Source organism: Peromyscus californicus, unplaced genomic scaffold (genome assembly GCF_007827085.1).
Source record: "Peromyscus californicus insignis strain IS unplaced genomic scaffold, ASM782708v3 Scaffold_19__1_contigs__length_69161282, whole genome shotgun sequence".
Lineage (NCBI taxonomy): Eukaryota > Metazoa > Chordata > Mammalia > Rodentia > Cricetidae > Peromyscus > Peromyscus californicus.
This window is the reverse complement of record NW_026294491.1, coordinates 22021028-22034875: the sequence shown is the minus strand read 5'-3', so window position 1 is coordinate 22034875 and position 13848 is coordinate 22021028. Positions and strand designations below refer to the sequence as shown.

The 13848-nt window shown below is 39.8% G+C and overlaps 1 protein-coding gene across 4 annotated transcripts in view; it reads left to right on the top strand.

Annotated features, from left to right (window-relative positions):
• Positions 1-13848, top strand: part of Ctnna3 (catenin alpha 3) — a 1464870-nt gene that overhangs the window by 1176358 nt on the left and 274664 nt on the right. For all 4 annotated transcript variants that reach the window (XM_052744818.1, XM_052744817.1, XM_052744819.1 and 1 more), the window contains one exon: positions 749-900. In XM_052744818.1, coding sequence (XP_052600778.1) covers positions 749-900 — 152 coding nt within the window. The remainder of the gene's footprint in view (positions 1-748; positions 901-13848) is intronic.

Below are 13848 nucleotides of genomic sequence, written 5' to 3'. Positions count from 1 at the left end.
CTTCTTTGTGCATAGTGTTCTGCTGTTTCTGAGCTACTGTGTGTAAGATGCTATCAAGGTATTTTATTTTGATTATGGAGAGAAGCTCACCCAAAGAACATTCATAACACTTCTAGTCTTCTTATAACAGAAAATTAGTTTCAATAACTAGATAGTCTTCTGTCTAGCACCTCAGAGGCCTTGTTAATTTTTCAAGTTTTTAATTGCATTGACTTATATGGGGGCGCGTGTGCACGCCACAGCACACAGGTAGAGCTCTGAAGACAATCTGTAGGAGTTGGTTGTCTTCTTCCACCTTGTAGATCCCAGGTATCAAATTCAGCTTGTCAGGATTGGCAGCAAGAATTTGGCATGCTGAACTAAGTTGCCAGCCTAGTATTTTCTTTCTTTAAATATCTTTAACATCATTATTCCAACTATTTTTCACATCATATCAATTTTTCAATTTCTTGAGTTTCATATTCAATAGTTTTAGAAATGAGAAATGCTCTCAAGCTTATTCAAAAGAAGCATAACATGAAGAAAAAGAGAATATTTTATATTTCCATAACTATACTTTTCATTGCCTTTGATTGCTTTTCCTTTCCAGAGGTTGAAATAACTCTGCCATAATGTGTGATTCTCTGTATTTAAAATATTAAAAACGTAGCAACGAGATACTCATTTAAGATACAATTCTGCATTTCCTGGAAAGTCTAGGAATCCAGAAATACAAAAGAGATAATCTCTTTATTCTGTATTTTCATAGTGATTCCAGAGTTTGTGACACAAGTCAATGTTGCCTTGGATGCCTTAAGCAAGAATTCGCTGACTGTGCTTGATGATAATCAGTTTGTGGACATCTCCAAGAAGATCTACGACACAATCCATGATATCAGATGTTCAGTCATGATGATTCGGGTAAGCCCACTTGACCTGCTCTTGAGTTATTTCAGAATTCCTCACCATCTGGAACGTTCAGAAGGATACGAACAAATGTTTGCTTTCTTTGGTCTTACGTTAATTCTTAAATCCATCAGTACTTCAAAACTCAAATGTTTCTCCAAAGCCAGATCTAGTCTTATTTGATTTACATTTTTGGTTATAACCAAACCAAAAGAACAACAACAACAAAAACAACAGAACTCAGAAATAAGATGCTTGCTTTCACTAACAGGCAGCTTGCAGAGTTCTCACTGCTAAAACAAGGTGTTTCTGTGGCCAAGTCCTCCCATCCTAGACCATAGATTCACACATCATTCTGCAAGAAATGTGACTTCAAACTGCTAGGAACAACAAACCCTTTAAACTTCCCGATCTGGGCATACTTTACTTGAGAAAAAAAATCACTTTCCAAAGAGTGTGACTGCATCATTGGGTCTAGATACTCTGCATGTACAGAGACCAAAATTGTTTGTTTTAACTCAAATGTTAAAGTGTGTTTTTTAAAATGTTACTAAAGAAACAAAGTAAGTTCTTTGAAAAAATGCTTGTATAAGGATAGGAGGGATGTCATGAAATAAGGAAGAGGTAGAAAGTGAGGTATGGATTTCTATTTTCAGTAGTGTAGGAGGAAGGGGCTTGAGAAAGTGAGGCCAGGGTGTTAAGGAAATCATTACAGGCTTATTATGAGGCACTATGGGTGTTGATCCTGCTGCTGAACTCTTGATTTTCTGTAGAACACAGCTCAGAATTATTGCACCTGAGGTGAACAAAATCTTGAGATTTACCCAACCATTCATCCTCGATTAAATGCTACACTAAGGGCTATTTACCTGAGCCTCCTGCTCAAAGCGAATAAAGCACTTGGCATCCAATAAAGGGACCTTAGGCAGGGTGGTGGATGCCTGCAATAAGGTATGAGAAAAGTTTGTGGGTATGAATACAGTTCACTGTGAAAGCTTCAGGAATTAGCCGCTAGTTGGAAGGAAGCAGATATGATGAGGATATGTGAATAATGTATGGAAAGTGTCTGTGTAAGGTGCAAACATCATAGTCTGCACTGAGCAGTATATAATTGGAATGTTTGCCAACCTTGTGAAGAGCCAGAAGACATTGGGAAGCCTAGCAGAACAAATGGAAGGACTGTAAGAGAAAGATTAGAGGTATGAAAGTACAGGATCCAGAACTTGGGGCTTGGGAAAAGCTAAAAGTAAACCCAATGATGAGTAAGGAGAGAGAGAGAGAGAGAGAGAGAGAGAGAGAGAGAGAGAGAGAGAGAGAGAGAGAGAGAGAGAGAGAGAGATATCCAGACATATACAGAGAGTTCCTAGTTACCATGGTTAGTCTTAGGAGTTTGTGCCTTTGCAATGTTTCAGTAGAAAGAATTCTTCTAATTTTGCAACGTGACCTTTTCCCTGACCTAGCAGTATGTTTGTTCAGTGTGACATTCTCATGAAGTGTTGGACAGTCACACTGACAGTTGTCACTCCTCCTGATGGGAAGAAGCTGAGGCTCTGCAGTGTGTCTAATCCTTGAGGTTCAATAGCTTGGAGGAGTTACATGCAGTTTTTAATTTCACATTATCTTCAGCTTAGTGGTGCCTTTATGGGGACTCCATTGTAAACTGAGGAACATCTGTGGCAACAGGCGGCCCACAAAAGTCTGGTTGTGTGATTGGAAGTGTGGCGCTGTATTACTACCATGTCCAAGGAAATCTTACCAAACATGACAGTGCCCTTGAAGCAGTTTTTTTTTTTTCAACCTTCCCTATTTGCAGTTTGGTAAAGCATAATGTATATGTGGGTCCAGAACACAAAAGCTAAATGTATAACAACCTACAAATGTCACAAAACGGTTTCATCATGATCAAGCACAAGAAATCAACCATCCCTGTAAGCATGTTTGATAAGGTAAAACAGTTACTAATATGTAAACTCCATGATAGAGGATCCAAATTTTCTTGAAATCTGTCCAGGGATGGAAAAAAAATAACAAACCTTATAACTTCTTTTAGTAGATGTTCCAGTATTTAATTTTTTCTTCTTTTCAAGATTGCTTACATGTAGCAAATCGAATTACCTTGCTTTTATTTATCCATATTCTTCCCATACAGAGGTCCTTTGTAGGGCAGGAGAATAGTTTGTTGTAATTATGAATAGCTTAGGAGGAAGTAATTTTTTTCTATAGTCATTTAGTTTTTTCAAGGTGAATTTTTTCTTTTTCTGTTAACTTTTTCTCCTAGGAGTATTTCAGTGTCTTGTGTTCATCACCATTGTGTACTTAATTTTCAACTAACCCTTCCTCCCTCCTTCCCTCCCTCCCTCCCTCCCTCCCTTCCTCCCTCCCTCCCTTCCTCCCTCCTTCCCTTCCATCCTCCCTTCCTTCCTCCTTTCCATCCTCCCTTTCTTCTTTTCTTTCACGTGTGTGTGTGTGTGTGTGTGTGTGTGTGTGTGTGTGTGTGTGTGTGTGTGGTTTATTTCAGCTTACAGTTCCAGTAACAGTCCATCATTGAGGGAAGTCAGGGCCCACACTCGAATGAGACAGGAACCTGGAGGCAGATGGCTGATGCAGAGGCCATGGAGGGGAGCTGCTGACTGGCTTGCTTGGCTTCGCTTGCTCAGCCTGCTGTCAGAGATTCTCACAGATATATTCTAATTAAACCCCCTCCTATGTCAAATAAAGTGGAGTTATTCTTATGGGCAATTTCTACTGCTGTTTTACTTCTGCTGGCTTATTTTTCCCAATTTCAATCATAAGAACCATTGGATTAAGGGCAAATTTTACTATTTCTCTTGGTCCAAAATTCTAATTCAATTAGACTCCTTTATTTTTCTAAATGACCACTTATGCAATGTGTCTGGTTGCTTTCCAAGTTGGTTCTTTACCACACCAATTTATCACCAATTGGAAATATGAAATATTGCACTGTATTTCTTTCATGTAAATTATTAATAAAAATACCTAATTATTGACTGTTTTCTCCAAGGATCCAATCACCCCCTTGTTTGTTTTCCTCTGCACAGCCAACTGTTTAAAATAGTTTAGTATTAAAATTGCAATGTCTTCCAAGTTCTTTGAGTCTTGACATCTCTGTTAACCCTTCCTCCTCCTAATCGCTAGGCTCTCCCACTCAATTTTCTAACCTCTGCTTCTCTGAGAACCTCCATTCTCCTGGATGCTCCAATTTGTCCACCTTCTCTTCTGCAGATAAAACTCCTTCTGTTTATTGATTTCCAAACATTATATTCTTATCCTGGTGCTTTGATAATTAGTTTCCTTGGTGACTCAGACCTGCACTTTCATGGGGATATTGTTCTCACATTCCAGGGCATTCTGGACCATTTGATGAACAGGTAAAATGAAGCTTTAGTATATTATTTGGTTATCATATATTTTATAATGCAGCTTTTGAGATTGAGCCAGTGTTAAAATCCATCCCCTTTATTCCTTCATCTGTTTCTTTTTTAAATTTATATTAAATAGTTACATTTCAAAGAGTCTTGGGATTGCAAATTAGATTTCATGAAACAATGTGAAAGTAACTCGAAAGTTCATCAATTTGGAAGAATGTACTTATGTGATAACCTTGGAGTATATGACTCATTTTCTTTCGCACATGTCCAGTAAGGTCTGCCATTTCCATGCACACTGTCACTCTTGGGCCTGCAGGTACTTCTTGAGTCCTGTGGTCTGTCACATCTACCCACTGTGCTCTGTCACTTCAACTCACTTCTACCCACTGTGTTCCTTTCCACAGTGCTGGCACTAATGACACCAGTTCCCTGTCAACCCCAGGGAACACGTTTTCTCCACAGGAGTCCCTGCTGTCAGATGTGAGCTTCCTCAGGCTCTGGAGCTCCTTTGTTGACGACTGTAGTGAATCTTTCCAGTCGCCATTTGGGATTTATTAAGCGCACTGAGAATGAATACCTTTTCATTTCTCACCACTAAACAGATGTCCTGAAGTCACTTAGTCACTCTGCTCCTCATTCCAGGGGCATCTGGCCAGGGATTCCCAGTTGAAACATGGCCCTTTGGGGAGATGTCATAACCACTTTCCAATGTCAGGATCATTTTAAAAGGAACCAGTTAGCAGGAGACCTCCTAAGGGAACTCAATAAAAGACATGTATAAAAGTAACTTTAGATTTTTATGTAAATTTAAGTCAAACCTTGGTGGGAAGAGTTTTGTAGTAAGTTCCTGGCTGTTATCTTTAAAAACAAAGAATATAATGTAAGGAGACCCAGAAACTCCTGCTGGCATCGGCCAGCCAGAACAGAGGTCTCCTGCTCTGAGTACATTTAATGGCCTTCCTTGTGCATCTTTTGAAGTGACTTCTGTCTATGGGAACAGAGGTGGCTGGAGTAAGAATATCCATTGAGAAACATGGTGGCTAGGACACGTACGCAGAGCCAGCTGGTGACCGCAGCTCATGCTGGGAGAAAGATGTTCAACTTGAAGTGTTTCAGGGGAATGGTTTCTCTGCCCTCGGTGGAAGCCACTGGACGAGTAGGCGAGCCCTTGGTCCAGAAGGGCTTTGATGCTGATGAGAGTTCAGAACTCAGAGCTCTCTAGCAGCATGGGAAACAACTCAACTTTGGTGAATCTGAGGAGCCAAGTTTTTTTCTTTGAATCATGTTATGTTCAGGACAGATGACTACGTGGATTAAAGAATAGTATAGGGAGCATGACTAATTGTGGAGCCTTCACAGATTGTGTGTGTGTGTGTGTGTGTGTGTGTGTGTGTGTGTGTGTGTGTGTATGTATGTGTGTGTGTGTATGTATGTGTATGTGTGCATGCATGCATGTTCACATATGGTGTGTGTGTGCATGTATGTCTATGTATGGTATGTGTGTGTGTGTGTGTGTACACATGTATGTTCACATATGGTGTGTGTGTGTGTGTGTGTGTGTGTGTGTGTGTGTATGTTCATGTATGGTGTGTGTTGTGTGTGTGCATGCTCACACATTTGCATATGTTCTCACGTGTGCATATGGAGGCCAACGGTCAGCTTCAGTTATCTTTCTTTATTCCCTACTGCTTACCTGAGTCAAGGTCTCCCACTAACCTGCAGATTACTCAGATAGACTGACCAGTAAGTCACTGACATCTGCCTTCCTCTGCCCCTCTGCACCCATAATGGCGTGATAGGCATGCTCTCCTAAGACTGGATTTTTATTTGGGTTCTGAGATTCGAGCTCAGGACCTTGTGCTTGCTTGAACAGTAGGGCTATCTCTCACAGAACAATCTCCTCAGCTCTCTTTCAATGATTTTTTTTCTTTGTTTGGATAAATTTTTGTTTAATATCAAATCAGGTAAGTTTTTAATTCTTTGTCCTAGGAACCCTCCAGAGGTGCTCATCTTATTTCAAATATGAGGCTTGTCTGCACAGCTGCATTTTAAAAGTAACTCCCATGAGCTGAAAAACTTCCTAATGAAGAAACTGGAGAAACAATTTATAAGTGATGGTTTTCAGGGAATAGGCTATTGAATAGATAAGTTGGGGGGGGGAGAGAATTGTATGTTTTAATTTCTGTAAAATAAGAGCTAGAGTTGGAGAAAAAGAAGTAGAATGTGACAGCTTAAGGCCTAGGAGTAGTGTGGTGCTTCAGGTCACACACTGAAGAAGTCACAGGAGGGGACTTGGAGTCATTAGGCACTGGCTCCAGGTTTTCTTTTACCACAGGAGAAGAAAATAACTGTGTTTTCACACCGCAGGAGTCTTTAGGCTGCCCTGATTTGCCCTCCTTCATGGGCCAGTTATAAACACAGAAACCCAGGAAGCACTCTTCTGGACAATTGGTTGAAGAACACTTCTCCTAATGTGTTCCCTGTTCCCTGGGGACAGACACACTGGCCCGCTCTTCTGTCCTTCCTTCGATTTGTCAGGGCGCTGACCTGCCTGGCCTGTTGCCACTTACAGTGCCCTGTAGCTGTGTCTTCGCAAAGGGGTCTCTTCAGGCCTCTGCCTTTGTCATCGTTACTTTACCCGACATCTTACAAAGATCTCACGTAGAGGCATCTAGAAAATTAGCATCTGCCATATTGGCCCCTCTCTCTCATTCAAGTTGATGTCTGCATAGTTTTTATCATACCTTTATACATGCTTGATTATCTGCCCACTGTGTTTCTGCCTATACAATAATGTATGTGATATAGAAGAAGGAATTTCTTTTGAATAATTATAAATAGAAATCAATAAATATTACAGTTAAGTGGTTGATTTTGTTTCTAAATTTGGTACTTGTTTGACATGTTATAACTGAACTGCAGGGAACTTTTGGAGCAAGCATATAATGATGCTACTTGGATATATTTTAATTATAAAGATACTGAGCTCTCGGGAGCTAACTTGATATGTTTTCCCAAAGAAATGGAATGTGCTAGCTCTTTGAGGTAAAGCTATGCTTATTTTATATTCCATGTGTTTTATATTCCACAGTCATTAACATGATCGTGAATATCTAATGTATCTATGTTGGCGCTCTTTATCATCCTTGGAATTTCAATGAAATTGACTCTATGAAGTTGTTTTGATTTTTTTGAAAGTACGGTATTTTTGCATGTCTGCATTGTATTGTGATCATACTTCCTTCCTTTCTTCCTCCTAACTGCTCTTACATTCAACGTTTGCCCCATTCCCTTCTACCAACTTCATGTCCTTTTGTTTTGAACTCGCTGAGTCCTATTCTATGCTGCTCATACCTTCATGACTACGGGGCCTCAGCTGCGGCATGGTAAACCTCCCAGGGCCCTCATCCTTAAGAAGACAGCACTCTCCCTCCTCTAGAAGTTGTCAGTTATCTATAGAGCAGCTCTCAGATCTCATCAGAGACATTTCTTTCTGCGGTAGACGGCAGCTAACTAAGAAATACCACCTGGCCAAAGTGAAGAGAGTCAGTGTTCGGTGTGTTTGTTCGTTTGTTTAATGATGACCGTTTTAGGAAACCCTGGAAAGAACTTTTTCTGTAATTATTTTTCAAAACTTGTATTTGTGTGTGTGTGTGTGTGTATGTGTGTGTGTGTGTGTGTGTGCACATCTATGCTGAAACACAGGTCTGCAGGTGTAAATGCAGATGTGTGCTTGCCAAAGAATGTTTGTGAAGGCCAGAGGGCAACCTTGGATATTAAGTTCCCCCTCTTGTTCAGGGCAGGTGAGATCATGATTTGGGGGGAATTTAACAACATTCAGGTCTCCCTGTTTCCTCAACAAGCACTTTCCTCATTGAACAACTCCCCAGCCCATGACAGGACTCTTGACTGTGATGTTGTGGAAAAAAAGATCCTCCAGGATGCAGCTTAGAGCTTGACAAAGTGCAGGTTATTAACATTTACCCCCCATTATCAGTCCCTTGGTGTAACAAGCTCTGAAAAGTCACAAAACGATTGCAGATTTAGTGATTAAAATGGATTTTATACTGTCTTATACTGCCATGTTTCAGAGTGAAATCAGAAATTTAATTAAAGTCATAAAACATAAAAATACACTATAGCAAAAATAATGTCTAACTTTAAAAGTGGCTGTAAACTATATTTTAACCACTCCACAGTGGTCTGTTTACCAAAATATGTAAAAGTTAAAATAGTCAGGGATCCTTGCTTATGTCCTATCATCACTAAGTTAATAGTTTGAGAATAAATTCAGCATGCCTATTTATCAAAAATTTGTATAGACAATAATTTATAGTGGTATATAATTCATCATAATATTTGAAAAATGAGGTTCTTTGAGTGCGGGAGAAGAGAGATATAGTGATTAGGTAGACGACCAAGAGTCCCTTTCAATATATTTACTGTTTAAATTCAATGAAGATAGGAATTTTAATCAAATACTAATCATAGTGTTTATGCCTCACTAAACATATTGATCAAGCTTAATTTGTGAGGATTAATCTTCCTTAGCATAAAGGAATTTCTCCAGAAGGGACTCTAGAAGAGTGATGGAGATAATAATGCTAATAATGATGATAATAACAGAAAATGCTAAGGCTTGCATTTGGAATGATATTTCTGTACTTGCAGTGAGCTGAAACCAAACACATACCCCAAGCATTTCTGAGTGCCTCACTGTCTCTGAGGACGTGTAGGAAATCAGCCTGGCAGTCGTGCATGCTCACCATTGGAGCAGCCAGCATGAAGGAACAGAAGCACTGTCTCCCCAGCTTCAAAGGCTCCTGGAGTCAGTTCCAGAGTATAACATGCTCCCGGTTGCAGAGGATTTGAATGCTCAATTGACAGAAGAAATTGCTAATCAAAATGCCAGTGGGAGATGTAAATGCAAAGAGATAGGAGCTCGCCAATTAATACACAGAGATCAATTTTCTCCTTCAGAGGCCTGTTTCTGTGTTACATCAGAGGCTTTAGACATTAGCTGCCAAAGAAACACATCAACCAGAGAGGTGGAAGATGGTTCCTCTGGCATAAGCACCCTCAGAAGACCTCAAGCCTGATCTCAGGTCCACAGTGGCTGTGGAGTCCTCAGGCTCTCCTTTAAATACTGTGGCATCACGCTGGGTTACAAAGACAAGGCTCACTCACACTTGTTTTTCTTATTTCAGGCATTTTAGGGGACCTTCTGGCTCTTCCCTCTCTCCCTCTTATCTGTCACTCTATTGTCCCTTGTGGTGGCTTGAATAAGAAATATCCTGCACAGGCTCAAATATTTGCACACTGGGCTCCTGTTGGTGCTGTTTGTAGAAAACCTTTAGGACGTAGACCCTTGAGAGACCATGCATGTCACTGGGGGAAAGGTTGGGAGAGTTTATTTTCTCACTTCACTTCCAGATAGACAATCATCTCTGCTTTCATTCTTCAGTGTCTTTCTTTGAGATGTGCTCTCTTAGCTTCCTGCTCCAGCTCCCTGTTGCCTTGCCTCCTGGCCATTTATGGACTGTCTTCTGGAACTGTAAGCCAAAATAAACTCTTTCTTCCATAAGTTGGTTCTAGGCATGGTGTTCTATCACAGCTGCAGGAAGTTAGCTATATGGCCCCTTGCTTCCTTTCATTCTTGCTTTTATTAAACAGCCCTTTATCCGTTTATTTAAATAAATTTTTATTGAATACCTATCATGTGGCAATAAGTCAATCAGACAAAAGAATATAGCTATGCCATGAGGGATAGGAGAGATAAGAACTCCATCTTAGGGAAGACACAGTAAGGAAACCACTGTGAAGTCTTCAGTATGAAACATCCTCCACAAAGGCTTACAGTTGAAGGCTTTTTCACAAATGCAACCAGACTTCAAAACTGAGGATTTAGGGAAGTGATTGAATTATGATGGCTTTGCCTTCATCAATGGATTATCTCATTGACTGACTAAAGTCAGTATAGATTATTTGGAGGTAGAATTGTGGTAAGTGGGACATGCTTGGAGAGAGTAGATCACAGGGCTGTATCTATGAATGTCCTAATAAACAGAAGTTGACAAAAAAAAAAGTAACTAAAAATATCAGCAACAAAAAATAAAGCAATATAGTGCTGTCTCCAAACTAAGACAAGGAAGTTTCTATTGTGTAGACTATTACATGCAGGCCTGATTTGATAAAGCAATGTGTTCCTGTTCTAGAAGGCTAGGATTCTCAAATGGGTAGGGTATGCTTAGAGATGTGGTACATTGTGTCAGGGTATCCTGAAATTCACTAGAAAGGGTATTAAATACTCCAATAATACACTAAGAAAATCCCCAACGGGGGTTAGGAGTAGTAAATGCCCACAGATCTTAGATAGATGAAGATTGGTGATAGAGAGTGGGGTGGACACTACACTTTCCTGACTCCATGGTATTCAGAAGGAGTGGTTGGAAGTTTTCTCTGTTTCCTCTAGGAATATTCTTTTAGACACTCTGTGTTGTCTCCACAAAATAATAGAAGAAAAGTGGTGGTGCCCAAACACTGGCAGTGGCTGGGATCCCAATCTACAAAGTAAAGTCCTTTTTTATGTAACCATAAAGTCATGATCACAGACATTAAAAGGGTTTTGCTAAGATCTGGTTTTTAATGACTCGCAGTGCATCTTGAATTTTCTCAGTAGTCTGGTTTTGCTGTTTGTCCAGTTTTTGCCTTGAACCCTGCTGCCCTTTCTTGGGAAGGCCTCTTACTTCTTATGCAGTTTCAAATGTTTGCTGAAAATCATTAGTCTTTGCTTGTGTACTTTCTGAAATAATTGTCTTTAAATACAGCCTCAGCTATTGATTTCTTTGGAAACATTTGTCTCGCTACAAGATGTTCTCAAGATGCTGCCCTCGCTCTGTTCTGTTTACCCTAGAGATGGCTGGTGCCAGCTCTCACAGCTTTCCATAATGAAAAGACTAAGGCTCATCTGTGTTTCCTCTTCTAACTATATGTTTATTACCATAATTAGTTTTTTATCATAGATACAATCAATTGCTTTTAGAGGTGAGTAGAATTTCCTACTTAGGTCAGAGATAAGAAGAAATTCATCCACTGGCTACATCCAGATGTTTCTGGGTTTTTTTTCCAATGCATATTACTTCATGTCTCTCTCCTTTGTTAATAATTTTATGCCTAGCTTATGATGGACTCAAAAACACTTCGTTAAAAGATTACATAAATAGGAGTTACATTGACCGACGAGAATGTTTAAAATTAGATTTTATTATAAATATGTATATAATATATCTTTATATTATAAATATAAATAGTGCATTTTTGTTATGATAAATAGAGCAGTATATGGCAAACTGTGGCAAAAATTAAGCCCGACCTACTCTCACTCCTCAATCTCAACGTTTTCTAGTATTACTTGCAGTTTAGCTCACTGTTTGACATCTTTCTTATCATTCTCTACATCAGTGCTCATGCATACAATGGCTTCCATGTGTGCATCTTTTTTTTTTATGTTTGAAAAAAGCGAATAGTCCATATTGCTGTGAAACTTGATTTGTTCTTTCTGATTTTACCATTTCACCTCCAAGTGAACATGGACTTGTTCCCACTGTTGGTAAGGCACACATTCCTGACCATTTTCTTCTAGGAGGGCAAAGTGGGAAAGAAGAAAGTGTGAGGGAGTTAGCGAGGAATGGACCTGAAAGGTGGAAACATGTTTTCATTTTACTCTTCTGTTTAAATATATGGAACGCCAACCTGATATTTGCAATGGACAACTGTGCTGATGAAGTCCAGTCATAAAACCCAGAACTCGAGCTGAGTGGAATGAAGCATCAGCTATCTCAAGACCTTGAGTTGATTTCAGAGTTCATAGAGGTGCGTTGAGTTTATGAAGCTAACTAATGTCAAAGTTAGAATTACAGTTCTGATCTCCTGATTCAAAGCAAACAAACAGAAATGTCCAGTCAAGCATAGTGCATAAGTACACTCATGATTGAATGTTTTGTATCAAATACAAGTTTAAAATTAACAACATCAAATGTATTTGATATCAGTGGATGAGAATGGAATACATCAGAGGCAGCTAGATGGCTCAGTGTTTGCCACACAAGCCTGATAACCTGAGGTTAGTCCCTGAAACCCAAAGTGGAGGTGTGAGACCAACGCTTAACTAACTGTTCTCTGACCTCCACACATTTGCAGGGTTGTGCTGTCAAATCCACCAGGAAAGATCAAAGACTTAGACTCACTTCAAATTTTGGTTAAATGAATTTATTCGTATTGCTAGCATGGCAGCAGCCTTAAAGCCAAATAGCATGCTGTGCTGAAGGGACTTAACGGAAGGGTTTATAAAGGTGGATATCAAAGGTGTACATTGCAATTATCTATGGAATCCATGGCCCGGCAAGAAGATTGTTCTACTCCTCTCGGCTGCTTCCCATTGTGTAGTAATACAAAGATCACACCATCCCAGGCCCACAGTGATAAGGGAGTTTACAAAAGCAGAAAGCAGGAATACCATTCTCTTATTTTTATCTTACCTACAGGACACTAAGATCTCACAGGCACTCCAGGGCAAAGGTCAATGGCCCTTAAGGAACGTCTGGTACCATATTAAGTTTCTTTAGCCATCACAGGGGAGTTAATTTATTGCGCAGGTCTGCACACCCTGGGGAAAGTGTCACTAATTGACTAGGATAGAGACATCAAGTGGGCTGGCTGTCAGGTCCCCACAGCAGTGGTACGCACACACACACACACACACACACACACACACACACACACACACACACACACCCGACAATGCTATAACAATCATACATAATAATAACATATTAATAAAGAATTGAATGCGTCAATATAAGAACTAGAGAAGGGACACGTAACAAATTAACGAAAGATGAGGAAGGAGGATCAAATGATACCATTTAACTGTATCAGGCTTACTTTAGAAGTGAAGCAGAGAACACTCTATTCTTTTAAAAATAAAGTTTCTAACAGAACCGTTAAAAATCAATCAGAGGTAAAGGTCTGCCCTTGAGCCACTGGTAAGGAATCTAGCCTGAGGGAAGGAAGTCTTGCTGCTTATCAGCAACTGACAAGAACTTTACATATTTCCTCTCATTTCACCCCTAAAGCAGCCCTTCAGGCAGGGAGCTGGCAAGCCATTCTGTTGATAGGAAAGGAGACACCGAATTCAACATTGCCTTCCCCATGTCATTCTGGTAGATAATGATTGACAGGTCTATACACAAGCACCTCTGTGTACATGCACCCCTGTCTGCCTCCAAAGTCTGTGTTTCTTCTGCTGTCTAGTCCCTGAGTGGTAAACTATCTCCAGGTTTGACCTAGACTATGTGGAGTTGAAGGTGTCAGGGGTTCTCTTGAGTCTTTCTGAGCTATCCTTACAAAAATGAAATTATGATGAAACTCAGTTGCAGAGACAGGTTGAAGAAACTGTGATTAGTTAGACATTATTAAACATTACATTTTATTTTATAATGGTTTTCGAAATATAAACAAATATCCCATCATTACTTAATCTCCCTTCCCTCATTTATAAATCAGCTTGATGATG